A 27706-nucleotide genomic window follows, 5' to 3' on the forward strand; every position below is an offset into this window, starting at 1 on the left:
ATAATGATGCCCAGGGCTGGTGTTGTGAAGCAGGCAGGTTAAGCTGCCAGCTGCAACACCCGCATGCCAGATGGGCACTGATTTAAGTCTTGGCTGCACCACTTCTGATCCAATTCCCTAACATGTCTGAGAAAGTAGTGGAGGATGGTCCAAGTGATTGGGGTCCCTGCACTCACACGGGAGACCTGGACATAGTTTGAAGCTCCTGGCATTGTTGTTGGCTGTTGAGGCCATTTGGTAAGCAAATCAGCATCTGCAAGAGCTCTCTCTCTCTCTCTCTAAATCTGCCTTTTAAATAAATAAATAAATCTTTAAAAAGCTGGGGGGGGGGGGGGTTCCTGTGGTCAAGTCCTTAATTCTCAGACAACTGTAACTAATCTATAACTTTCATTATAGAAGTTCCATGTCCTTACCTCTGCATCTTCCAATTCAACATCTAAAAAGTCAAAATCCTTGAAGACACCAAACTGTTGCTCACTGCTGTTGTCTTCCACGGCTACTTCCTCCTCTTGAATAATGTCCTCTGTTGTAGAAATTAGGCTGGTCTGTTGGTCGCCGACTTCCAAGTCCTCATTGGAAGAAAATACAACCTGGCAATCCACAAGAACAGAAACAAAAGCCCCATCCATCAGCTTTGTCACTCTGCATGCATGACATACCGAAACCTATAAAATAATCATAGACTTCCCCAGCTCAAGGAATGTTACAATCGAAATTTAGTCCCTATGCCCAACTAGCTGAACATCTCATTTTTAACAATGGACAAGTATTTTTTCCATTCTCGGTTAATACTATAAAGAAGTTAGAAAATGAAAGCACAGAGGAAGAATCATTCTTTCATGGACTGACATGTGGACCGGGTGGGGTAGCATAATGGCTAAAGTCCTCACCTTGCATGTGCCAGGATCCCATATTAAATCCCTGTGGTTTTAATCCCAGCTGCCCTGCTTCCCATCCAGCTCCCTGCTTGTGGCCAGGGAAAGCAGTCGAGGACGGCTCAAAGCCTTGGGACCCTGCACCCACATGGGAGACCTAGAGAAAATTCCTGGCTCTTGGCTTTAAATAGCTCAGCTCTGGCCATTGCGGCTGCTTAAGGAGTGAACCAACAGATAGAATATGTTTCTCTCTCCTTCTCTTTGTACATCCTACTTTCCAATAAAAAGAAATAAATCTTCATAAAACAAACAAAAACCCCTGACATGTGCCTTCCTGATTACTCACAGATGGGTTCTTTGGAAGGCCAGATTCTGGGCCACGGAGAGAGAGTACATTCATTAGCTTTTCTCGTGTTCTTCGCTAAAGGGAAACAGGACAAATGTGAAGATTATTGGTAAAATAAGAAAAAATTCTCAACTTTTCATACAAATAACACAATCGATTCTTCTATCCTGTGAATGTTCTGTTTTGCTATTTGGTAATGTACCTGTGACAGCTGGGGCCTTTTCCAGCTAACAGGAACTAAGGCATTAGAATTGGAACCTGAAGAGGTTGAGGAAGTGCTTCTCGTGACTGCAATGCCTTTCGCTTTCCCGTTTCTTCCAGCCGCACTGTGCTGATCACCATATTTATTTCCAATAATTGGTGTCTACATTGAAACAAAACGTGAATGTTGGTCTCGGATATTTCAACATAAAGTATAACCAGCAAATGATAATGACAGTTACTTAGCCTGAGGAGATGCTACAAAAAAAAATGTGTGTATGTATATACATATACATATACATATATATAAATCAAGAGTTTGGAGAGTACTTTATATCTGAAATATCAGAGCTTAGTCCTATTTTTAAATCTAATCTGTCTTCCTTAAAAAACCACCACCTCTACCCACCCCCATCACTATAAACCATATCCTCTTTGTAGAAAGTTCAGAAAATTTAAAAAAATCACCTGTGATCCCACTCAGTTGTATTTAATGTCTTGTTTTTAATAATACACTTTAGAAACATTGAAGGTAAGTAAAAACATTCTATGATGATTGACTCATTTATATTGATCTGGCTTTGTCAAGTTTTGAACTTGCAGTTGAAAATAAAACTGAAGCTCATCTGCATGTCAGATTATCCGCTGCTAACTTACCTCATCATTCTTCCTCCCTGTTCAACTTCAAACTCAGCAAGAAATCATCCTGCTTTTCTTTTCATTCTCAAACACATTAGGCCTTATTATTTTTATTATTTAAAACATTATGTTCCTTTAAGGTTCTGTTTTGGCCACTGCTGCCTCTGCATGCAGTATCAGCTAATTGACTCTCTTATCATCACTTAGTGACTGCACACTTCCAAGGAGGCCTCTTCGAGCCTCACCCCCTCTGTGTAATTACCCTTGGGCAGTCAGCATGCGGGTTTTAATTTGTTTATGTGCCTCTCTCCCAGGACACACGTATTTTCTGGACCATGTGTGGTCCTCTCACTGGAGCCTAGCAGGCAATGATGAAGTCTCAGTGAAGCAAACTGAAAACAACTCCACCAGCAGCACTTCACACACACACAAAATCAAGTGATCTAATCACTTTTTGACTCATGTATCATGTTCCTATGTTATAAATTCTCACTTTTTCATACACAAAAAATCAGAAATAAACATTTTCTATTGAAACAAAGTATCAAAGTAAGTTTAGGATATTTTCCAATGTCAAAAGAAACTGCAATACAACATCTTAATAAAAAGTAGCTAAATCTTTTTTAAGTTTTATCTTCTTTAATCCCTGAAATATTTGAGTAATAATTTCCTTTTTCAAAATTTCTTCCTGGGCTTCCAAAAGACCATTTCAGTGGCACCGTGACCACCAAGTAAGTGTGGTTTCAGATGCTGAGGGAAAAGTTACCAATTTTCCAGCAAGAGTCAAAAGTTGCACATTGGCTTTGTGTTAACATGCAACACAGCCCGGGTAAAGCTTCCTTCTGAACTGGTGGCCCTGCCCGGAAGTGCTTGGCTTCTCAAGGTTCACTGAGAGCTTGAGTTTTTATTTCAGTTTTGTTTTTGTTTTTCTTCCATAGTTTTAGCTATCCACTTGTACAACACTGAAAGCCCTTACATTCTTATTTCCACCCAAGTTTCCCCCTTTGACTTAAACCTAATCGCCCACTTGACCTCCATGAGTGTTTCTCAGTTGCTTCAGAATCAAGATGTCTAGGACCGATCTCATGCCCCCCACTTCCCTGTGAAGATCTGTTTCCTCCAGTCCCACTCCTCTCAACACCTCACTGATGCCTCTGCATCACCTCACGCCCTCTCCCCAGAAAATCCCATCAGCATGTTCCTGTGCCATTGGGTTGGGACTGTCACACGTTATCCTCACCCATGATCCTTACTTCCTTCTTCCTGCCTTATTTTTCATCTTGTTGTTAGTGCTCTTTGCAAAGTGAAAATTCTAGTATTTCCTACTCCAGCTATGAATCCTTGAAGAGCTCCCAGTGTTTTATCAGAAAACCACCTTACCCCCACTATGGCATACAGGATCCCTGAGATGCTGTCCTTCCTGTGTCTAACCTCTCCCATCATGCTCCTTCTCCATTCCCCAGAATCCATGTTTGAGCGATTCTATACTAGCTGGAATTTCAGAGCACCATGTTCCCTCACTATTACAAATCTTTATTCACATGTACTTCTTTCTCTTCAACTTAACACCTTCAACTCAAATTGCCATATACACCTACCCAGGGTTCCACATCTTCAACCCTCAGCTGGCATGTTATCTGTTCTTTCCTGAAACTACTCCTTTAGAGCCACGCTGCATGTTCCTGTAACATTTTTAATTTACTTTCAGCCAAGCACTTATTACAATGCTTATTAGCCTGTTTACTTAGGAGATGTAGGTTTCTGCGAGACCTCCCTCCTACCCCACTCCCACTTTTCAAAGCACTTACCCCAATACCTAACACTGAGCAGAGCTCACTCAACACTAGCTGAATGAATGAACATGGGGAATCTTCTAATTAGGGGTTGATATCAATTCTTGAGCATCTTACCTCAGATATATCAAAATGAAAATCTAAGGTCTTCCCAGGCAACTCCTTAGAGACATTATTAAAAATTTTAGTGAAGGATATTTCAGGAGAACCCATATCTCCTCCATAGGTCTTGGGGATATCGTTGGGTACAACAAGACTTGCAGAGCGTGACACCACCAACTTTAATATGTTAAGCGCTTCTTTCCAGTAAGGGCTCTGGTTTAAAAAAGAATCAACCATAAGTCACAAATGCATATTTAGGAGCACAAAGTATATACTGCAGATTATGGAAATAATGTTTCTGTGAAACATCTGTAAAAATCATTTTTTTAACTGCGAAATCCTTAACATATCACTTAGGAAGGAAGCATTTCCTGTTGCTGAGTGTCTGAAGTGTTTCTAATTCTGCACACTCATAGCTCGCTTTGAGAGGACTGTAGCGTGCAGAGGGTCTGGGGTCACTCACCTGTACGTATTTGCCAATTATCTTTATGACCTCCAGGTTGAACTGCTTGGCTGGGGCTGTGGACAAGTCCACGTGGCTGAGCAGACTGTAGATTATCTGGAGAAGTGACTGCTGCATGCTGGAGAGGCCTTTTTCTAACAACTGTTAAGAAATGTTTAAAAAGGACATTTTAATCAGGCAAAAGAAAAACAGTATTGACATGTAGGATATTGAAAGCCACAACAAATTTAACCTATGCGTTTACGGTTGGGTTATCCTAAACTCAGAGACTAATAAAATGACAGGTAATATCCATCATAATTTCTCCTTGATTCAGAAAAGTTAATTGGGTAATTATTTTTCATCTTCACTGTATTGTTTTATTTCCTTAGGTAATTTAGTTAAGCACCATTTGTTTTAGATGGAGAGAACAACCACTACACCATCATCACCAAAGAGAAAGGCTTACATTTAGTTTTATGTAACTTAAGGACAGCGAATCAGGAAAGAAATACTAGGACTGAAAAAAAAAAAAGCTTCATACTTGTTAAGAATTACTTGTATCTGTCTCTATAAAGAGGTCATCACCTATAGCCATTCTTAAAGACAACTTGCGATGAGTTCTCATGAGTGTTGTATTTAAGGACAAAGCCACGGAAAGGTTCGGGAGAGGAGGTTTACCTCGGCAAGGTAAGTCACGAGACTGAACGTGGTGTCCGAGAAGGAGTCGTGCAGGTAGCGGCACACCACGTTGATCCAGTTGGCGCAGTCCCTAGAGTACGTGTGCGTACTATACAGACTCATCATGTGAGCCAGATTGACAAGCGGCGGGCATTTTTCTTCTGCACAAACCTAGGAAACCAACAAACCCTGTCATTACTCTCACATTATTTTAGATTTTATACTAAACCCTTCATCTATTTCATGAGCTCATCTAGCTTTAAAGCATTTTATTTCCAGACAGTAGAAAAATGAAACAGAAGAGAAGGTATTAGGCAGTCTTGGGAGAGGAACCATAGATCCCATGGCAAGAGGATTAATGTGCCAAACGCTTCTGTGAGTATAAAGTGGTGTGGCTTTTATCAGTCTGGTGCTCTGTCAAAGCAGCTTTTTGTAAACCCTGGATGTCACTGTGTAGCTGTTCTGTTAAATCCACAGGGCGCTAGGGGACTCCCAAGGATGTTCAGACCTGCCATGTTTACGAGCAAATGCTTCCAGCATAGCCATGCTGGGGACTCTCAGACAAGCAGTGAACAGCCTTGCCTGTTCTGCAGCTTTTCTGCAGGTGGACCCCACCCTGGCCCTTGCCTGGTCTTTGAGAAGCCTCTCAAAAATGTACAAACTTTTGAGGGGCTGTTGGATACAGCTATGGGATCTGTCAGGGGCAGTGCTGGCCCAATATACCTTCTCAATGTGTCTGTTCCTCCTTTGAGGGGCACCTAAACAAGGCAAAGATGGAAAAGAGCCCAGAGCAGTTTCATGCACTTGGGCACTTCTAAACATTTGTGCAATCATGGAATTAAAATATGCATCTGTTTTAGTGCAAATTTAGCTTTTGAAATCCACGTAAATAAAGATTCACAAAAAAAGCTATGCATGGATTTCAAAACTGCTGCACCAAAATCAATTTATTCTATTTTTCACAAAATACCCTGATAGTTATTTTTCATAAAAGGCTAATTAACCTCATCATAATTCCTGCTTTTAATTTTCCTATTTTCACTCTCTTCACACCAATGCTTTTTCAGTATTTCATAAGTTTTAGAGCATTTTGCAAAGAACTTAGAGTGTTACATTTTCAACTGTATATTTCAGCCTTCAAATGAGTATGACTGGCTTTTATTTCGATAACGCAGAAGACATTGATTAGCTTGGAAGGTCTCAAGTTCATCATTTGGACATTATCATTGAACAGGACCAAAACATAAAAATATGCCATCTGCTTAGGGACTTAACACAGCAGCTTGGCAGTTATTTTGTGTAATTAAAAGCAACTGCTTTAGTGCATTACTCTTATACACATCATAAAGAAACAAGCAAAATGTGAGTGATCTTTACTTGCATTTCAAAATAACAATTTATGACTATTTTTAAAAATCACAATTTTAGGATCTCATAAAAATTTGTTCAAATTCTTTAAAATATGTAAAAATTTTCCTGGAAAATAAAGCATTGATATAGAATTCCTACATTCATAAATAATAGTTTTCTAAAGAATAATTCTTAAAAATCTATTTTGGAAAAGAGAGAAAATTTATCAGAGTTTGAATATATGCTGTGAAGTATTATCATAAAACAAATGACTTAGAGTGCTTTGTAACAATCCTTTTAGCATACTATTTTTTGCCATAATCAAAGAGAACAATATTTGTCTTACGTGTTACCTCATTTTTAAATTCTATGCTCTCCAAGGGTACAAACAGAGCTGAGGATTTTTGCATAATGAGGAAGCACATAATGGCAGAAAATTACTCTCAAGAGTTGGAAAGGAGAGAGTAATTAAGAAATCCATTGAATTCGCATCCTGCAGGCAGCTAAAAGCACGCAGAGAGGGGACCTGTGTGCTGCCCGGTAGGAAGGAAGCAGACTTAAAAACAGTTCATCATTCACAGAAGGTTATATTTAATTTCTTAGAGACAGAAAAGATATTGGGGAGTTTGCTGTGTCTTGCTTAAGTCACATTAGCCCCTGAATGTTCAAGGGCTTAGGACACTCTTCAGGGCATGCCTCTCGGTCGCCCCAACATTCGGCAGGCATGCATGATCTACAGCCTGCAGCTGCTGCTCTGAAACACCTCCGCTTTGCTTAATTAGGGCATTTATGCCTTTCATTTCCTTGAAATCCTAAATTAAAACAACATAGAATTTATTTCTCTTGTACTTTCTAACCCCTTATGCCTTACGTAAGAAAAAAACATTCTTGGTTACATTTTTCTAATGATATGCCACCAGAATATTAAGAATGAAAGTTATTTTAGTAAATTTTAAATCCTATAAGGCCAAACTAGTGAAAATGTATGTGTTAAAAATTGGCTTTTTTAGGGCAAATAATCATTTTCAAACAACAATATTTTACTTCTAATAATCCTGATTTTTTTTTTTTACCCTCTCAATACTTAATTTTCTATTAGACTCACTTGTTAAGCAAAACCAAGAACTGCAGTCAACTTTTGGCTTATTTTCTGTCATTACAATTTTTATTTCAGAAACTAACATGTTTCTGCTAACTACAATAATGGTTTTTTCTTTTTATATTCAAACTTTTTAAATGACTAAGCACTTAACTTATTGAGACATCTAATTAGGAATGGGCATCACATTTTATTAAATATTTCCTTATCACTTATAACATCCATCTGGATAATAAAAAGGTCCTGACTCTTGTTACCGCTGTGTGTTTTTTCATTGTGTTGGTGCCCAGAGATGATCTGTACCTTCTGTGTTATAACCAAGGCCTATGGCAGAGTGGCTGCTTATGGCTTTCTGCAAGCTGCTTCTGTCCATCACCATGCTACTTGCTGATTCCAGCATTTCAAAAATCACTCAGCAGAAGAGCTCTTCCAAAGGATTTTTATGTGCTAGCTCCTTTCTTTTGAAAACTCTAGTTTTTCCCGGGTCCTTTTGCTAGCTTCTTTCCTTTATGTTTTGATTGATTTATTCTATGAATATTACATACAAACCTGTATAATTCTTTCTTGCCTTTTTTTAAACACTCAACAATTGATTTAAAAACTTAAGAATAACACTACAGTAAGAGGCCATTTGAGAATTCCTTATTTTTTTGAAGAATGGGAATTATTAAAACCAGGAGATGTCAAAATGTCTACCAAAATGAGCCACAACACTTTTAAACAAACGTTACAGGATGACTTTATAGCTACAATACTGTTTTCAGTAATGTAGAGGGAGGGAAGAAATCAACGAAGAAAAAAAGAGTGAAGTATACAGAGAAGGAAGAGAAAGTGTTAAAGGGGGTGGAGGGAAGGAAGGCAAGAAGAAAGGAAGAACTTTCAGAATCCCAAATTATATTATGACTTGGGGGTTTTGCACATGGAATTTCTTCTTAGCAAAATTCAGGCCCCAGCCTCACCCACTGTTGGATATCCTTGGATCTTTGGTGTTTTCCATCCAGCCTTCATTGTCAGCTTAGGTACGAGTTCCTCTAAGGAGACTTGCCCATCAGACCCTGACACAGCTGTCCATCTATTGATCTGATTAACCATTGTAAGGTCCACAAGGGTATTATTCTATCTACTGTGCCGTGGTTGTATTCCTAGCACTGAACCCCATGCCCAGTAGACGGATGGGAGTGAATCAACCAATGAGACAGAAATAGAATAATCAAGCACAGGAAAGGAGCAGAAAAAGACCCAGAGTCAAAGAAGTGTCACTCTAAATGATTTTATTCATTGTCATTTGAGCAGTTTAGCTTTCACCATCACCAAATAACTCCTTTACATGCATAAAGAAAATAATTTAGATGCCAAATTAATTTAGAAAGTGACAGAAGACTTTTTAGAGCTCCCCCTTCTCTTAGATACACTACAGAATAGCTGCCCTATAGCATCACCTTTCGCCGAAGCATTTGCTTACCTTTGCTATTCGACTAGCTGTCTCTTTGCAAAACTGAGTTGGGCTGTCAAAATGCTGGATTAAATGAGGCAATAAGCAAAGGATGTTAAGAGGAAAGCCTATTAAAAAAAAGCAAATAACCAAGTTTATTGCACATTATTTCAAAAGTTAAAGGTATTTTGTAAACGGTTCTCAGAAACCATTTTATGTTCATTGCCTATGATACTTGATATTTAAGTTCAATTGTTTTGGCTGTTACCAATTAATTTAAGCTATGTCACATCTGAAAAGCTGCAACTCTTTGCAGAGAAGCCAAAATTAGTAATTTTGAAACACATGATTTTAGTTCACATTCCACTACATAAAAATGCAAAACGTTGGTGCAATTATATTAACATCACCTGACAACTGGGAAGGATCCACCAATGTGTGTTTGGAGACAGAAATGAGTTTACTGAGGAGGTGCACGGTCATTTCTTGTGTAGATACTGAGGTAAAACCTTTAAGGAAGAGCTGTTGAAGGCCTGGGAAATTATTCCATTTCAATTTGCTTTGTACATTTTCAATCTTCTCTCGACTCTCAGATTTATCCAAAGGCAAATGGATAAGCAGTTTGTTGAGAAGCCTGAGGGCCAGGAGGTATTCATATTCATAATCTGATTCTAGTAATGATGCTGCAATCCAAAAAATGGTGGCCATCAAGTTGGTAGGCTCAGTAGCAGACTGCACATCATCCATGCCCTTCTCTCGGAGAGATGAAAGGCTTCTCGTCCTTGCCAAGCTACTGCTATGGTTAATCCGTCCATCCAGGATATCCAGTGTGTTACTCCGCCGTCGGTCACCTCTTCGGTCACCAATTAAACTAAGTCTCAAAGAGTTGCTTCTTGCACTACTGTTGTATCCCAAATAACTGCCACTATTAATGGGACTTGTGCTTAGATTGAGTTGTCCAGTGCTTTTCCTGTTAGCTGCATACTTATTTCCCATTACAGGATCATGGTATGAGGTTCTTAGAGAGAGAGAGAGAGAGAGTCACATCGTCATTTCTTTGCATTCACTCAACTCTTAGAATCCCTGAACAACAGAAACTGTAACCAGAAAGACCATTTTTCAGTATATCTGACTTTGTTCAATCAAATTTTAGCTTTCTCTCCATAGCAAAACAAAACATATACAACAGTACCTTTTCTACTGTGGCTAAGTGCCTCATTTGAGTTAGGATGACATGTGCCTTGCGCAGGAAACACTGATAACTTTCAGTTCTGGAACTTATGGGTACACTAAGTCCAAAGAAGAACTGATTTCCCTTTTATTATTAGATTATCCTCAAACTCAATGGTCCTGCTATCTCTGTTTCTATCGCATGCTCCTTCCAAGAGAACCAAGTTCCAACACTTATTTTTTGACTTCTCCTTATAAATATTCAATTACTGTTGACTAAAACAATTATTTACAAAATGCTTTACATGTCAGTAGCCTGGAAATGGGTGGGAATGTTCAACAGAGCATTGGGGAGGGGACAAAGAGATGTAAATAAATGGGCAACTTCAAAGGTTGCTAACAACTTCTTAAAATATGAACACACTGTGAAAACCTAAAGGTTGGAGCAAGCCATAACATCTTGGCAGAGTAAGAAATCCTTAACTATGAGCTGAGATTTGAGGTGGGACTTAAAGGATTCCTTGAGTTGGGGTCTGGAAGGCAGAAAAAGCAGAAGAGGCTGCTGCATGGAGAAGTGATCATTTGAGACAGGTGGGTTGCTGTGGCTGGCAGAGATCTTGTCTGGAGAGCAACTGGATATGCAATGTGGCAGGTGGGAGCATGTTAATGAACTTGAAGGGACACAGTCCCAAAGGGCATTGGAAAAGGAATTGTCCACGTTAGTGTCAAGACTATACAGGCCTGAAGTCTATTTTCCTACTGATGAACCATTTGTTTTGGATTGCTATTCTCCCCACCAATATTGGGATAATACAATGCTATAGATGTATCTTGCTATGGGAGTTCTGCATACAGTGGGCTGCCTTGTTTAAATTCTTACTGAGAAAGGGCTGAAAGAAGGTCATAATGCTTCATGGTTTCAGCCAAAGTATCAATTGCAGATTCCAATGTGAGAAGAAGCTCAATCACAAATCCCTGGAAAGAAAGGGCAGAGATTAATTAATTATGCACTGGTAAAAAGAAACTGCAATGGACTACCTGGTGAGAGACTTAAAAATAGAACAAATTCCACATTAACATTAGGTGATTAAGTTCTTAAGCAACAAGAGCCTACTGACTGACAAAACACATCAAACTAATGGTATAATTGGTTATAATAGCACCATAATTTACTTAAAACTGTTCAGGTCAGAAGTCCAAGAATTATCCTTATTTCTCTCTCTCTCTTTTTTTTTTTAAATTTATTGATTTGAAAGGCAGTGAGATAGGAGAGACAAAACTTTCCTATGCACTGGTTTACTCTTCAAATACCCACAACAGCAAGGGCTGCAAGAGGCCAAAGTCAGGACCCAAGAACTCCATCCCAGTCTTACATGTGGGTGGCAGTGACCCAAATACTTGTGTCATTGTCTCCTGCCTCCAGAGTGTACAAAGCATGAAGTTGGATCAGAAGCAGAGCCTGACTCACGCAAAGGCTCTCTGAAACAGAGTCCCAAGTAGTGTGTTGTATGCCTGCCACTCTGCTTTATTACAATCTAAACTGGATCCACCTAAAAGCTTTGAAAGGACTACTAAGACACACCCCCAAATTTGATGGCTCTTTTCTCCCTCAATAGCTTCCCTTAATCTAAGATGCTCCTAGGTGAGCCTGGACTTTTGCCTAACTCCTAACTGGATTTCTACATGCATTTTTGTCCTCTCTTGTACACCCTACCCAGAAGCCAGAGTGAGCTGCCTTCATGGCAGAGTCCTAGCCTGCAGCAGGGACTGTTGGGCCTCCCAGAATCTGGACTTGCTGCCACTCCCTTACAAGTTTCTAACCCCGCTGATCTCAGTGATGCACCTCAAAAAAGGAGATTGCTTCTACCTTGGGGCCTAGTTTCCTCTGTCTAAAAAATGTTCCTTCTTCAGGTTATCAGAAGAATTCAGCTCATTTCAGTATCTGTTCCAAAGTCATATTTTCACATTATCACATCCAAATGACTCCCTTTCCCCAGCGCTCTTTCAATCCTTTGCTTTCTTTTCATACCATTTATCACTAAGTAAAACTGTGTTAGGCCACACTGGCAGATTAAAAAAATAGAATAGATATATCTTGTTTCCCTCAGTAGATTGGAAGCTTCAGAATGCCAGGGAATTTGCCTAGTTCATCCCTGTACCCTCAAAGTCTAGCATAGTGCTAATAAAATCGTTAGTCTGTGAAATCTTAATTCTCTAGTGTAATATTTCACTTAGCTCATCTGAAACTCAATGCTCTACCTGACACTTCAAATTAGCTTCCTGTCTTTTACTCAATATCCAAAGGGGGTTGTGTGTGTATCTTTCCTGGACAAGCATTAAACTATTTGATTTGACTAACTGGTTGATAAATATTAATTATAAAACAAATGTGCCTCTTAATCCTTTGCTTGTGGTCAATCAGAAATTAGGAACTCTTTTTTTTTTAGTTAATTAATTAATTTGACAGAGAGGTAGAGAGAAATAAGTCAGGAGCCAGAAGCTCAATCCAGGCCTCCCCGGTAAAAGAAACTCAACCACTAGAGCCCTCACCAATGCTCGGAGGGTTTTAGGAAGCTGGACTTGGGAGCCACAGCTGGGACTGTAACCCAGGTACTACAATGTGGAAGGGGTGTCTTCACCCCTAAGCCCGACGCTGACCCCTGACATTAGTACTTCTGTCTGATCGCTACCTAGCTCTAGCTGCAGCAAGCTGCATTTGGCAGTGAATCCTTGGCAGCTAGCTAACCTTGGAAAGAATGCAATGACATACCTGTGCCTCTTCCCCTGGGTCTCCTACAGTTTCTACCAGTCTGGAGAGAACATCAGAAAGTGTTGTTGCAGAAAGAGGCTGCTTCAGGGCCCTGAAGATCTGAAAGGATCTCCCAGCATAGTGTCGAGAAGAACAAGAAAGTGCTGTCTGCAGAGCAACTTCACTGAGATGGCGCTCCAAATGAATTCCCTCTGAAAACACAGACAACCACAGGCTGTTGGCATTTTTAGAACATAGTGATTTGAATCTGGCTAGCTGTTCTAATACTGTACTCGCCCCACTGACCCAGCAAGCTATCTGGACACTCACATTTTTTTCTTTCTTAAGATTTTAAAAATGTGTTGAAAGTCAGAGTTAGAGAAAGAGAGGAAGAGAGATCTTCTATCTGATGGTTCCCTTCCCAAATGGCTGCAATGGCCAGGGCTGGAACAGGCTGAAACCTAGAGGCAGGAGTTTGTTTCTGGTCTCCCAAGTGGGTACAGAGGTCCAGGCACTTGGGCCATCTCCCACGGCTTTTCTAGGCACATTCATTACAGAGACAGATCAGAAGTAGATCAGCCAGGACTAGAACTGGTACCCGTGTGGGATGCTGGGGTTTCAGGTGGCAATCTACTCCATTATGCCACAGTACTGGCCTCTGATAGTCACAGGTTATGCCAGTCCCTTTTCTGGGTTTAAGCTCCATCTGCACTGTGGATGAGGCTTTGGTCTAAATCCTAGGAAAATGATGATGAGGCCTAGGGTTTTCCAAGTTCAGCACTGCTGACCTTTGGGGCCACATACTTTGCTGGAGGGCAGTGAGGTCAGCAGCATAGGATAGGCAACAGTGCCCCCAGCCTTGACGCACTGGCTGTCAGTACTGATCCCCTTAGCCCTAGCCTGCAATTGTTCCAAAAATGTCTCCAGACATTTTTGGTTGAGAACCACTGTTTTAGATTTACAGATTTCCACTGATATCCAGAAATACGTTAAATATTACATCAGAGAAGCCAGTAAAGAAGAATTTAAGTGTGTTACGTCCATGTCTTTTCAACTTTTGAATCATACAATAATTTGATGATGTCATGATACACAAAACTAAGATGTCAGAATTTCATAACCAGCATTTTTTAAGGTAGCAGTTTAATCCTTCTTCAACCAAAATGTATCTATCAATATTTAGTTTTTAAATCCCTGAAACTGAAATCGGCTATTAACTTTTCGCTAAGTATTTTTTAATAATTTGACACTTCATGAAAAAGGAATATTACATTAGATTTTATTAAAAGGTACCTGCACTTGAATGTTTAAATACAGAAACCACATGTTTTAAGAATGTGGTTAGCTGCTCGGCACTCTTGATGCTGGGGTTCTTGGCAGAAACGTCCTCATGGTTCCAAAGGGGCCCTCTTTTTCTGAAAAGACACAGCACATGTGGTTCCCTTAATGCTTAATAAGTTTAAGTAATTTTAGTCATTCTTACCTAAACCACACCTTTGCACATCTGAGAGGATAGCAGTTAAATAGATCGAGTTGTGCCTCTGTGTACTACTATATATGTGCAAATTAATGATTTATAGGAAGCAGAGGAATAACTGATCTCAATTTCAACCAACATTACAGTCAATTTCCCTCAGAAGTAGAATGAAAAGATGCCAACATTTGCTAAGAGAAGAGTGTACTGATTACTATTTAGGTATTATAGGACAAAATTACAGGGGCTTGACTGTATTTAGATTATGATGGAATTCATTGACTGATGCAATGCTAACTTACTAGCTAGGCTCACAGGGAAATCTTAGTGCAGAATACTGTTCTGTTTTTTTTTTAAGATGTATTTATTTTTATTGGAAAGTCAGATATACAGAGAGGAAGATCTTCACTCTCCAAGTGGCTGAAATGGCCGGAAATGCGCCAATCTGAAGCCAGGAGCCAGGAACTTCTTCCAGGTCTCCCACGTGGGCGCAGGGCCCAAGGCTTTGGGCTGTCCTCGACTGCTTTCCCAGACCACAGGTAGGGAGCTAGATGGGAAGTGGGGTCATCGGGACACAAACCAGCACACATATGGGATCCCAGCATATGCAACATGAGGACTTTAGCTTCTAGGCTACCGCAGCAAGCCCTAATGATTCTTTTTGAAAAAGTGTTTGCACTATTGCCCAAGTTCCCTATTATGAAGTCCAAAATGCCCTAGACACCTTTTACAAGGTCTTTCTGCCTACCGTCCCTTCCATTTCTACTGCTCGTCTTCTCCACTTATTCACTGATCATGATTCCCTCTCTCCATCTGGTTTGGTAGTTTTCAAACATGACCCTTGAGTTCACTGCCTGCATATCATGGTCTCTTTTCTCAGCATGACAGTTAAATGGGTAAGCCACCACATTTCATTTTTTCATACCCCTGTGATTGTCTTTGCTGTGACACCAAGCTCTTTCTCCCTAGCTATTTTGCTTCTTTACTTATAGTGCTTTGCAGAGTAGACTATAGATAAATGTGTGGTAACCAATCAATAAAAAAGCTACTGAGAATGGAATATACAAGAAGGCCCTCTCTTTGGGCACTTAACTATGATTAAGGTCTTGCTCTGTGTGAGTATAAAGGAATCTCTCCTTTTATATCACTCTTTTCAAAATACTCCCCATTACGAACCTGTGCATTCCAAATTAATGACATTTCAGACAATGAAAACACGGCTTACAAGAGCTGAGCAATGCAAGGATGCCGTGACCTGAATTCTACCAACAAGAGTGAAGATCTGCAAGTCTTACCTTGAGGTAATGAATTCCATGAGGGTTTTGACTTTTCCATCCTGCTCTCCTGAGATATCAACCTCGCTGAGGATGGTGGTGTGCAGATGTGACATGGCAGCACTGTTATTTCCTAAGCTGATGCTAGAAGAGGTAGAACTTGAACTAAGCCCTGAGTCGGTCATAGGGGAGGGCTGGTAATCAGGTATAAAATCACTAATGCCTGCTGAAAGAGAAAGAGTGTAGTGAATACTGACATGTACCTGAACCCACATACCACGTAATTACATGTGGATCCTCAAGAGGAAAACTGTCAGTGCCAGCTGACACGGGCCAGCTTTCCTGGTGATGCTCTTACACGATTCCAGGAAGAGTTTGGGTAAATGCGGTTCCTTGGCCTCGCTGCGCAGTGCTCTGCTGCCCTCTGCTGAAGGCAGTTGGAAGTGGCGCTTCCGAGAATCATGGCATACTGTCTCCATAGTGTAACACAGCCACGATTCCACAATATGAACTGATTTTTCTTTTCTTACAGAAAGGGTTTTATCACTTTCTTCATTTCACTTTGTGAAAGATCATTTTAAAGTCTGTTTGCAATATTTATAGGTTATTTCTAATGCCCATATTTAGAAAAATGGCAAAAGGAGCCTTAAAAGTGAACAGTTAACCATGGGATTCTGAATGAAGTTGATTTAATATAAAAGTGTGGCAATTTTTGTTTTTCTTTACATCACAAAGGCCAGGAAGTTCCCTAATGATTGTTTTCTTGCTAACTATGGGGTTTTAAATAAGTAGCTCTAAAATTCATTAACCTTGTATGCCTGACAAAATCTAACTAGAAAGAAACAATTTTAACTTGTATGAAAAAAATTAGCCCCGACACTGAAATAAATGTTACATTAAAATCCCAGTAATTTTGGTCTTACCACTTTAAAATCTACAACATCTTAAACACAGGAAATGTATAGAAGAGAATTAAAATGTTGTCATTATCTTACTTTGATAATTTTCAGAACTTGTGAGAAGAAATCTACGTTCATCATCATTTTCATGACTAGTGTTCGATAAGTACTCTTTTACTGTGCTTTTAAATCACATATTCAAAACTTTAAAAATCTGACAGATTCTTAAAAGTAACACAGATGTAAATATTCTAAGTTTAACTGATCCTTGTACTCACTAATAAATAACATGAGTGGTTCTTAAAGCTACAGAAACTCATTACAAACATATATACTCTAGCATATCAACTTTTACTTGGTTGACTGCCCTTTTGATTCAGGTTTTCAAACTGTACACTTAGAGGGAATACCTGTGAAAGTATAATCTAAGTGTGCAACTTGTTTGACGGTAAGCACCCTGGGCTCATTCAACTCTTTGTTCCTGAGAAGAACAGAAGCAACAGTTCGGATGTTCCTGTTGGGTCCCATCACTATTAATAAGTGCAGAAGCAGGCGTTTACAATGTTCATACACCTCAGGGTGGCAATGGTCAAACCCTGAAAAGGACAGCGAAAGATCATGGTCAGGAAAAGTGAAATGGCAAGCATTCCCGCAACAGACATTATGCAAACGACTTCAAGGAACATGATGTATTCGATTATTTAAGAAAGTAATTGGTCTAGAGTTCTTATGAAAGTTTATGATATCTCACTGTCCTATAGTATTACACAAGCAAGTTTTGTTTTGCTTTGAGGCCAACAGAGAACAAGATTCTATTCACTAGTTCATTTCCTAAATATCGGCAATGGCCAGTGCTGGCCTGGGCCAAAGCCAGGAATTTAATCTAGGTCTTGCAATGGGTGGTAGGAACTTACTACTTTGACCCATCACTGATGCCTTCCAGGGTGCTCATTAGCAGGAAGATAGAACAGAGAAGAGACACAGGACTTAAACCCAAGTATTCTGTTATACAATGTGAGTTTTTTACTTAATTACCAGGCTAAATGCCCAGTCACCAAGATTTTAAATGTGTTTCACATTTATAATTTCAATGGTTCAACTGGCTAATCCTCCACCTGCAAGGGATGGCATCTCGTATGGGTGCCAGTTCGTGTCCACTTTCCATCTAACTCTATACTTATGGCCTAGGAAGGCAGCCTTGGGACCTTGAACCCACATGGGAGACGTGGAAGACCCTGGCTCCTGGCTTTGGATCAGCTCAGCTCTGGCTGTTGCAGCCATCTGGTGAGTGAACCAATGGGTGTGAGATCTTTGTCTCTCCTCTTCTCTGTAAATCTGACTTTTCAATAAAAATAAATGTATCTTTAAAAAAATAAGTGAAAAAATTAAAGCATGCTTTAAGTCAAAATAAGTTAAAATTTAGTGAACTCAGATATTATTATACTCTTACATAGCACTATACATACTTTAAAAAAAAAGAATCCAGGCATTTGTGTGTGTATGTGAGTCCATAATAGTGAGTAAATATGTGACCACATGGAATATTGGGCAAACATTTCAAGAAACCTAGAAAACCATCACAAGTATTGCAGACTTGACAATCACATTACATAGAACACTACAGACTTTCGGATGTCATATTCCAAACCTTGAATAACCCACTTCTTCTGGAGAACCATATAAAGCTATTTCTATTTCCACTCATTGAAAATGCCCAATCCAAGAAGCAAATGAATTTTACTCTTGGAACAACGGCAGCATTTTTCCTGGTAGACAGCACGTGTGTGTGTGTGTGTGTGTGTGTGTGTGTGTGTGTGTGTGTGTGTGTGTGTGTGTATGAGTGATCACAGGATGGGGCCAGGACTAGGGTTGACTAAATGTTTGGGAGTAGAGGAGAACCTGGGAATAAAACCCCACCGGACCAGGAAAACGGTATCAGCCAAGCGTCACTGTCACAGAAGTAACACAAAATCCAGGGAACCAAAACATGCAAAAATGTTCCCATACCAGTGTACGTTTACATGGTCATAAAAACATAAAATCAAGAATTACAATCAAACATTGTTTACCTATAAAAATTGCATGAAGAAGAAGATGGAGGTAGCTTCCCCATTCCACCTTGACACTATGATCAATAATCAGGTCAGTCAAAAGGATCACCGCTATGTTACACCTACAACAAGGAGGACGGCCGTTAGAGTTCTTACTACAGCTAAGGATATCTAAGAAAATTCTGTACAAGTGTTTTCATTATTTTATTGTTCATGAAAAATACAACTTATCAAGGAAAAAAAAAAAGGAAGGACAGATAGCTGAAAAAAACATTGATAGCTTTTGAACAAAACAAGGGCTAACCAAGTAATGTTTGTTCCTTGAGATCAAGGCCATATTTTCTTCATCTTTCAACCTGAAGATCTAGCTCACTGCTTTGCCACATAGTAGGTGTTCAACATATGAGTGCGGGCTTTAATAAGTTTGGAAAGAACGTAGTCATCGCTTTAGTTTGATTTTGCTACAGAGAATTCAGCTGAATTTGATTCAAATTAAGAATGCAGAGGACAAGAAGTGCACATCTTTTAAAGGTAGTAACTGCGTCCCAGAAAGGTCAAGTCACTCTGCCAGACACCCAGAAAAGCAACAGCAGAATGACTTTCAATAATATCAATTTGGCATAATCAAAATCTAAGCACGCTTTGTTGCAGAGTCACAATAGGGACGATGGCTTTTAGCTGGCGTTTTCAGGAAGCGTGAAGATAGCGGAGGGTTTAACAGAAAGAGAATGATGCTGTGGTCCACCTGTGCAGTGGCAATCCAGGCGACGACGTCTCGGGCACGTAATCCACCAGTGGCGACCAGCAGCCTCCAGCTGGCGGCAAGGGCAGTGGCTCTCCTTGGTTATGCTCCATCACTTTCAGCCGCCAATTAGAATAAAGTGGCATTGAATCACCTATCAAGATAAAATGAGCTCATTTTCTACACCATCTAATGTCTGACAAAATGTGCAAACTCTAGTAAGACACCAACTACTTACAGCATTGGAAAGTTATGAAAAATAATTTCTCAATACTTTAACATATGTTTGCTAGTCAGACCTGAGTATCATGAAATTAGGCAAAGAGAAAAAAGGAGAGGGAGGGAGAGAGGAAGGGTGCACAAAGAGGGAGGGAGTGGATGGCAGAAGGGAGGACAGAAGGAAAGAGGCAATATGGAGAAAAGACAGAAAGCGATTTAGGTTCCACCTTTACATTAAAGTTATATTAGCATTTTATGATAATTCTACATAGACCACACTGTGGGTGAAGACACCTGGTAAAAGGGGTCTGCTTTAAGTTCACTTGTAAATTTCCTGGGACAGGGCTGACACAAACCCATTGTTAAAGCACATCTGCTCTACCACAGCGGGGCTACAGGGAAACAGTAACAGATCATGTCAGGAGATGTGAATTCTGTGTGACATGGGGAAGTCACTTAACCTCTCTGGACCGCAGTTCCATAACAAAATGAGCAGATTGGACCAGATCAGCTCTAGGGCGCCTTTCCAGGCTGAAAGCCTGTACTGTTATCTCTTCTAACTTGAGGTGATAGTGAGAATTGGGAAGGCTTCTCACTTTGAAATACATGGGAGAGCTTTCTTTCTTTTTTTAGTAAAATGAACCTGTGTGCTGAAAGAACAAACCTCTAGAAAAAAAACCACTCTGTTTCCAGTGTCTGGTCCATCCTGCTCCCGGAGAACCAGTTCTGAAGTTTTTCAATTTCTCTATGGGAACCTGAGCCTTCAAAAGCAAATTCTTCCACTTACATGGCTTCTTAGAACCACCGTTTCTTAAGACACTTCAAATGATACTGCAACACCACCCGTGGCAGGGAGACACTCTTAAGAAGCCGTTTGTTGGACAAAACATACTTAACCACGCACAAACAATCAACAATACACCTCGCCATTCTGCTAACATAAGGAACACTTGGAACTGATTACTTTTCTCTTCTTCATAAGACCCTCCGGAGCTGCTGCTGTATCGCGATTCCAGCCTGTGATGTTGACGATTCAAGTGGCTGGTGAGGCCGCTGCAGATGTCCAGGTGCACGTAGCTACAGAAAGGATGCCAGCCGTTAGTCCCCGCTCACGCGGAAATGGTGTTTGTATGTTATGCTTCACATTCCGAGTTGAAAAAAGAACTCAGTATGGAAATCACGGACAAAAGTATTAGGACATGTAATCATTTCTGCCTCGAAGAGTTCAAAAGGTTCAGCTTTTGGTCAAGTACTTCTACCTAAAGATTTTCTTAAACAGATGTCCTAGTTAAAAATCTGTTTTAAACAAAATGGACAGACTGAATGGTGACTCATTAAATATAAAAATTTTTGAAAATCAAGTAATCTGCATATCTAATGTAAAAAACATAGAAATATATTTCAACACTGGGATCTAAACAATGCACCTCCCAGTGGAGATATGGTTATTTATTCGGATGAGGACCAGTGCCTGCCTGTCAGCTGGAAGGCTAACCACGGTACTCACCTCTCCTCAAGGTTCTCCTTTACGGGCTTACTGTCGGGATTGCCTTCTGGGGGAGCTACCATTGTATTGCTACTGGAAGTAGTTCCTGAAACAAGACAAACAGAACTTTAAAAGGCTGGGGGTGCAGGAGAGGGCAGAATTCAATGAGAACAAAAATACCACTTAAATGAAAACAAAGTCACTTTTTAAAAGAAATGTACTCATACCAAACAAGAAGGAAAGGAGACAAAATGGCATTCTTGAATGCTAGAAAACAAAGGGGCAAGAAGAAACTGCTCTGAAGGCTGAATCCTCAGTGGGTCTTGGGGGCAATGAGGCAGCTGCCAGAGTTACACTGCCGAGGATCCAAAAAGGCTCAACAATGGGTGGCATAGAGTAGGGAGAACTGGTTAAAAACATATTTTGTAAGTAGCCGATCTCCAAAATCTATCTCCTGCCTCTTATAGGGAGGATCCTGTCTCTTCACACTGCCAGAACTCATCTCTAATGAAAGGAAATCATATTTCTGGATAAGGTACACTATATATGGCTGAGGGAGAAAGCATCTTACTGAGAAAGGGAGATTAGGTGGAAGTATGCATGCTCGAGTTTGAGGCTGTATCCTGCCCTACAGCCTTCTCGTGCCACTGGGCTTCCAGAAGACTCACAGCTGTGTGTGCATGTGCATGTGTGTGCACCTGTGTCTAAGCACATATCATGCACGGACACACCCCTTCTACGGCAGGCAGATGAACAGAAGATTTGTCTCTAGGATATCTAAGCCACAGGAAAAGACTTATAGACACATATAGATCACAGAAATCGCCAGTAAAGTTCACATATACTTAGAAAACAGTAGATATTGTTAACACTCCACTTTATGAAAATAGATTTAAAACTGGTGGGCTTAAGGAAACCTTTTACTAAGACCATCAAAATAAAGATCAATTCAGATAAAGACTTCTGCAGGGAGAAGAAAAGTTTAATTTTATCACATACAGAAAAAGAATGCATCTAGGAAACAAGAATAGGTGTTACTAAAAAAACCCCACATTTTTTTGAATTTAAAATATTCTATAAATTCAATAAAAATATTAGCAATCCCCTAGAAAATTGAAAAGCTAAAACAGATGACAAAAATCACAAATATGTAACTGAAAATATTTCTAAGTACACAGGCAACATTGTTAACATGCTGAACTAAGCAACAAAGGATTACGCAGAAATTCCATCTCCAGTTGTTTTGCTATTATGTTGATTTTCAATGGAAATTAGACCCTCAGGGACAGAGTCTTCAACTTGCATTTTGGTTAATATTGAAGGTGACAGACATAGCTAATCTACTGGATTTAATTATTTCACATTGTATTAAGAAATTAAGATTAGCATTTTGTAGTCCATAAATAAATGCAACTATGTCAATTTATGATACAAATAAAGTTCCAAAAATTATTATAATTGTATGTTTATGCATGTTTAAGAACAGATATGTGATTGGATATAATGTATTATAGCCAATGCATAAATTCAATTATAAAATAGAATTACAGAAATAATTTTAGCAAGTAAACCTTTTCTAACTTTAACATGACAATCACATTAATTAAGAATACACTCACTTTACAGAAACATATAAATTTATATTACAGCTCTGGCTAAATATGTAAATATCAATTCCCTCTATAATATAAAATCCAATCACTGTTCTCATCCTTTACTCATTAGATGACTCAACAAATTTTAAGATAAATTACTATATATAACTTGTATTTGTTTCCATTTTTTTCTAAATAAAGATTCAAACACCTGCTAACACGTGTAATTATGTAGTTTCCCTTTTAACAGAAAAATAGGCAGTTATAGGTAACATCTCACCTGAGGTGACGGAAGGGATTTTATAGCTGGAAGTGATGCGATAGTATGGGGGATTATCCATGTGAGTGACCCCGGAACTGACAGCGTCGGTCAGCTGAAGTTCACTCACCAGCTCTTCCAGCAACTGCATTGTTTTGTCTCTACCTAAATACACAATAACTTTCTTCACCTGTCACAAAGATTCAGACAAGAAAAAGCACAATTTTTATCGTGTAAATGTGTCTGAGATATCGGCAGAGTAAGTTCAATTTTAAGTGTTAGATGAGCTGCCCTCCTGGGTGCACATTGGCAGGCAGGTGGGACCAGGAGTGGAGCTGGTACTCCAACCCAGGCACTCAAGACTGGATGTGGGCATCTCAAGCCACGTCTGAACTATTATACCCAATGGCTACCCATAATGGTTTTATTCTTGAAGAAGTTTTGGTTAGTATCATCCTAAGACTTTCCTTTGATTTATAGTTAGCCAACTTCCAAAACCAGGACTTATTATTTACTCTGTCTTCCCTATTTGTATATTAAACTCAGAATTATAGTCATAATTAGAAGAAACTAGCACCAATCTAGACCATAAACTAATTTCCTGCAATGAAATGTGGACCTAATAACTAACGAGACCAACGAGAAGGTGATTCTCCATTTTCTCATCTGCAAAATGGAAACAGGTAGCAGTTATCTACCTTAAATGAGTTAAGAGTTATAAAGCTCTTTCAAAAATGGCTAATTTACAATGAATCAAGTGGGGAGAATGTATCTGTAGTGTGTGTTATAGGTGTTTTAGTAATACATATTACCAAAATAACTAAGTAGTCCATCTCCCTTTCTCTCTCCAGTTTAATCCTCACAACTTGAAATGTGGTCTCTGTGGTAAAAGCATCAATATCTAGAATGAGCTAGAAAAGATGGACCCTCAGGCCCTAACCCCACTCCTAGAATCAGATCTGCAGATGAGTCAGACATAAGAAGCCCCTACTGCAGATCTCAACACTCACTGATGGCATCACACCAACAGCCCAACACTGACTCCCCAGGGAAACCTGGCGCTTTGAACCCAACCCTCCACTTCCTTCATTCCCACCGTGTGCACCTGCTGCTCCTTCCCAGTCTCTGCCTCAGTTTCCTCTGAACATGCCCTGAGATCTCTGAGTCTACACACCTACGTCTAACGCTGTAAGTCCTACAGAGGACTCAACCCATTCCTGTGACATTTTCACCTACTATTCAATGTCAGGCTTGAATTTCAGCCCCAGGTCCAGAGCCAGGCGGCTGTGTGACCTTGAGGCAGTGACTGTCTCTGTCTTGTTTCATTCATCAATAAGACTACAGCAGTTGTACCAACTCATTTAATTCCCCAAATCAGATGGAATAATGTAAATGAAGTGCCTTTACCATGTATGGCCTATAATAAGTACCTAAAAAAACAGAAATTATTACTGACACCAAATATGACTTTGTTTAAATTCCTGGCCATGGTTACTCTCAGATTTCTAAATTTGAAATTATAGCCTACACAGAGTTGAGGCAAAAAGGTAACAAAGAGACGATGTGTGGTGAAGATTAAGTGCCATGAAGACCCAGGAGGCTAGAAAACAGTAAGGAGTGTGTGGGCCCAGCATGATAGCCTAAGCTAAAGTCCTTGCCTTGAATGCCTGGGATCCCAGATGAATGCTGGTTTGTTTCCCAGCTGCTCCACTTCTCATCCAGTTCCCTGCTTGTAGCCTGGGAAAGCAGTGAAGCATGGCCCAAGACCTTGGGACCCTGGACCTCCTGAGAGACCCCGAGGGATGTCAAGATTCCTGGCTTTGAATCAGCTCAGCTGCAGCCGTTGTGGCCATTCGGGAGTGAACCAGTAGATGGAGGATTCTTTCTCTCTATATCTCCTTCACTTTGTGAATCTGCCTTTCCAATAAAAATAAATGAATCTTTAAAAAAAAAAAAAGAGTAAGGAGTGTGTGTGTGTGTGTGTGTGTGTGTGTGTGTGAGAGAGAGAGAGAGAGAGAGAGAGAGAGGCCTGTGTTGGCTTTCAGATCAATGTGCAGCCAAGTTCTGAGATCTGACAGCTGAGTGGGGAGCAGGAGGGGTCAGGGCAGGAACACACGCTCTCTTGAGGCAAGAGAAGGATGTAGGTGCAAAGGCCTGAGGTGGTAATGCTGAAGGGCAGCGAGCAGGCAATGGGACCAGAGCCCAAACTTCCTAAAGCCTTGTCAAATAACACTTTGTCCAACATCTGCCTGGAAGATGATGCTTGCAGTGACCCTGGGAACTCAAGGAAAGCTGTTAAACAGCTTGTGAAGGAGTATCTGTAAGCACTTTGTGAGAAGCACACTGCAGAAGCCACTTGCTTCAGGACTGCTCTCTTCACTGACATGTGAGACAGCCTCACACCATTCATGGGAAAAGCCCATTCTCTTTCGATTGTTTCCCTGAATGTCTGAAGCCCCCAGAATATACATGTGTGCATATTCCATGTGACTCTCATGCTGGATGGTTTCCTGCTGTCTTCTTTTTTTGGAGAGATTTAAAGGCAGAAATGTTACATCCTTCATTTTATGTGTTCTTTACTTTCTACTTCTTTATGAAAATAAATGCTTCCTTACTGATTTGAGAACAAGAAGACACACAGTGAGCTCCCATCCACTACTTAACTTTGCAAATGAGCTCAAAAGCGGGGAATGAACTGGGCTTACACTGGCAGCCATGAGCCCAGTGACTTCAGCCCGTAGCACTGCCTCCCAGGGTCTCCATTAGCAGGAAGCTAGAACAGAGAGCAGAGCAGGGCAGAACGCCAGACACTCCAACACGGGATGAGAGCATCCTAACTGCTGGTGTAACAGCTAGACTACATGCACCCCTTTGTTCGCTGTCTCTTCCAGTGTCTTCCTGAGCTTCTAGAATCTTTAGGTATAATTCTACAGGTGCTGACCTCCCATTTACTACCTAGTGGTAACATCCAAATGCCAGGTTCAGCCTTGCCAAAACTCTAAGCATCCCCGACTGTGTGGATTTTGACTTTAGCACCATGTCTTCTCAAGTGTTCTCTTCAAGCCCTTGAGAGCTGTGATTCCTGTGTTGTTCCCCAACACACTCTGGGATTTCCCTTTGCCATTCTTATCACAATTGGACTTTATTAGCTTGGTGCTTTATTCATGAAATACAGTAGGCATGAGCTTGCAGTGCACTTTTGGAACCACCCATCAGTTTGTAATGACTGGTACACAGGGACACACCTGTTTTGTACTGCATTCAATTATCTTGCTGAATAAGAGAGTCACCTACCCTTTCCTAACTCTCCTCCTCTCAGTCCTGGTCTCGCGTCTAAGAAGACAGACATGTGGCAAAAAATGTTTTAAAAATCGGATTACTTCAACTTGAATACATACGTAAGGCAAGAGGCTTGGTTCGCTGTTCACTCCACAGATGCTGATCAAAAAGTGCAAAATGATTTTCAAGTTCTTTGGCCAGCCATCCGCAAGTGTGGTCCACACATTTTCCACTTCTGACCAGGCCAGTTCATCACCATACTAAATACAGCACACACACAACAAACATGTCAGCAATGACAGTGTATTAAAACCAAACCTGACACCACAAAATACAAATAATATTATTTTTATAGGCTGCTTTAATCTTTTGCACATTTTAGAGGAAAAAACATTTTGTTCAATAAATCTAAACATCATTATGATTATTCACCGAAGAATCAGTTAAAAATTAAGATTTCATATCTAATATAAAGCAATTTTAAGGATAGGAATTTATAATACATTTTGCTTAGTTATCATAGAACTATCAAATTTCTTTTTGTTTCTAACTTATTTTGTGTAACCCAAATACAAAATTCATTTTACCTTTGCTGTCATGTACATCAGATTGTTTAAAACCATTGCAGTGGCTTGTGGGGATCCCCAGCCCTCTCCTCGTAGCCAGCGCCTGCTGGTCACCATCAATTCTCGGTCTTTTAATGAATCCTCTTCATCTTCATCATGTCTCCTTGCTGTGGGCAAAGGCTTTAAATCCACTAACTCAATGTTGTTCATCCAAGGTAACAGGTAGTGCAGCATTACTTGTCGTCCAGCAGGGTGTGCTGTCTGAATTCTCTGGCTTATCTCTAATTAAAAACAAACCAGAGGAGAGAATTGTTCTAATTTCAGTTTGCTCTCACTGTAATTAATTTCAACTTTTCTCTCATAAGGAATAAAAGGCCAGATTTTGTTAAGTTTAACAGTTATAAGCACTATTTCTATGTTAAAACAATTTCACCACACTGATCTATCATAAAGAAAATCAATAGCTAACAGGTTGCTATAAGCATAATATACTTCTCAAAACTGAAACATTTATGTATGTGCACTGTTGAAGGGATTGTAAAACGATGCACACTACAAACAAAGCAAAATAGCCAAGGTCATGGAAGTGTTTAGGTAGTCAAAGCCAGGGAAAATAGGCAAGGGATCAGGAGTGTGTGTGAAGGAGGAGGAGGCGGAGGGCACTTGCCAGGCTACAGATGCCACGGAAGACCCCTGCACTGGGCCAGCAGAAAGGACAAAACAGGACTCTTCAAACTGCCAAGCGGGCAAAGCTTGTGCTGATAGCCGTGTGTGCACAGTGCATGCCCAATGGCACCTGTACTCATCTTGCCATGAGAATAATGAAAGTGCAAATTCACAGCAAGTTGACATTCACTTCAGAATGCGTTCAGGTTCAGAGGCTATTTTAAGTAGAGTTAAAATGCGTTTCTTTTAGGAGAAACGACAAGGAGGTTGTGTTGTGGGCCTGGTTCACACCGGCTCTGGCAGCCATGCTAACTAAT

At 40.1% G+C, this 27706-nt stretch overlaps 1 protein-coding gene across 8 annotated transcripts in view; it reads right to left on the minus strand.

Moving 5' to 3' along the window:
• Positions 1–27706, minus strand: part of FRYL (FRY like transcription coactivator) — a 229735-nt gene that overhangs the window by 26210 nt on the left and 175819 nt on the right. For 7 of the 8 annotated variants that reach the window (XM_040966429.1, XM_040966422.1, XM_040966427.1 and 4 more), the window contains 20 exons: positions 26745–27004; positions 26277–26417; positions 22900–23068; positions 21046–21130; positions 20503–20615; positions 19323–19473; positions 18596–18699; positions 16937–17122; positions 15649–15853; positions 14173–14294; positions 12901–13091; positions 11011–11105; positions 9371–9978; positions 8991–9088; positions 5080–5250; positions 4420–4560; positions 3972–4169; positions 1424–1585; positions 1222–1296; positions 414–590 (listed from right to left, as the gene is read on the minus strand). In XM_040966429.1, coding sequence (XP_040822363.1) covers positions 414–590; positions 1222–1296; positions 1424–1585; positions 3972–4169; positions 4420–4560; positions 5080–5250; positions 8991–9088; positions 9371–9978; positions 11011–11105; positions 12901–13091; positions 14173–14294; positions 15649–15853; positions 16937–17122; positions 18596–18699; positions 19323–19473; positions 20503–20615; positions 21046–21130; positions 22900–23068; positions 26277–26417; positions 26745–27004 — 3452 coding nt within the window. The remainder of the gene's footprint in view (positions 1–413; positions 591–1221; positions 1297–1423; positions 1586–3971; positions 4170–4419; positions 4561–5079; positions 5251–8990; positions 9089–9370; positions 9979–11010; positions 11106–12900; positions 13092–14172; positions 14295–15648; positions 15854–16936; positions 17123–18595; positions 18700–19322; positions 19474–20502; positions 20616–21045; positions 21131–22899; positions 23069–26276; positions 26418–26744; positions 27005–27706) is intronic. The other variant, XM_040966423.1, reaches the window with a different exon arrangement.

Source organism: Ochotona curzoniae, unplaced genomic scaffold, assembly GCF_017591425.1.
Source record: "Ochotona curzoniae isolate NIBS_2020 unplaced genomic scaffold, NIBS_Ocur_1.0 scaffold_4505, whole genome shotgun sequence".
NCBI classification, from domain to species: Eukaryota; Metazoa; Chordata; class Mammalia; order Lagomorpha; family Ochotonidae; genus Ochotona; species Ochotona curzoniae.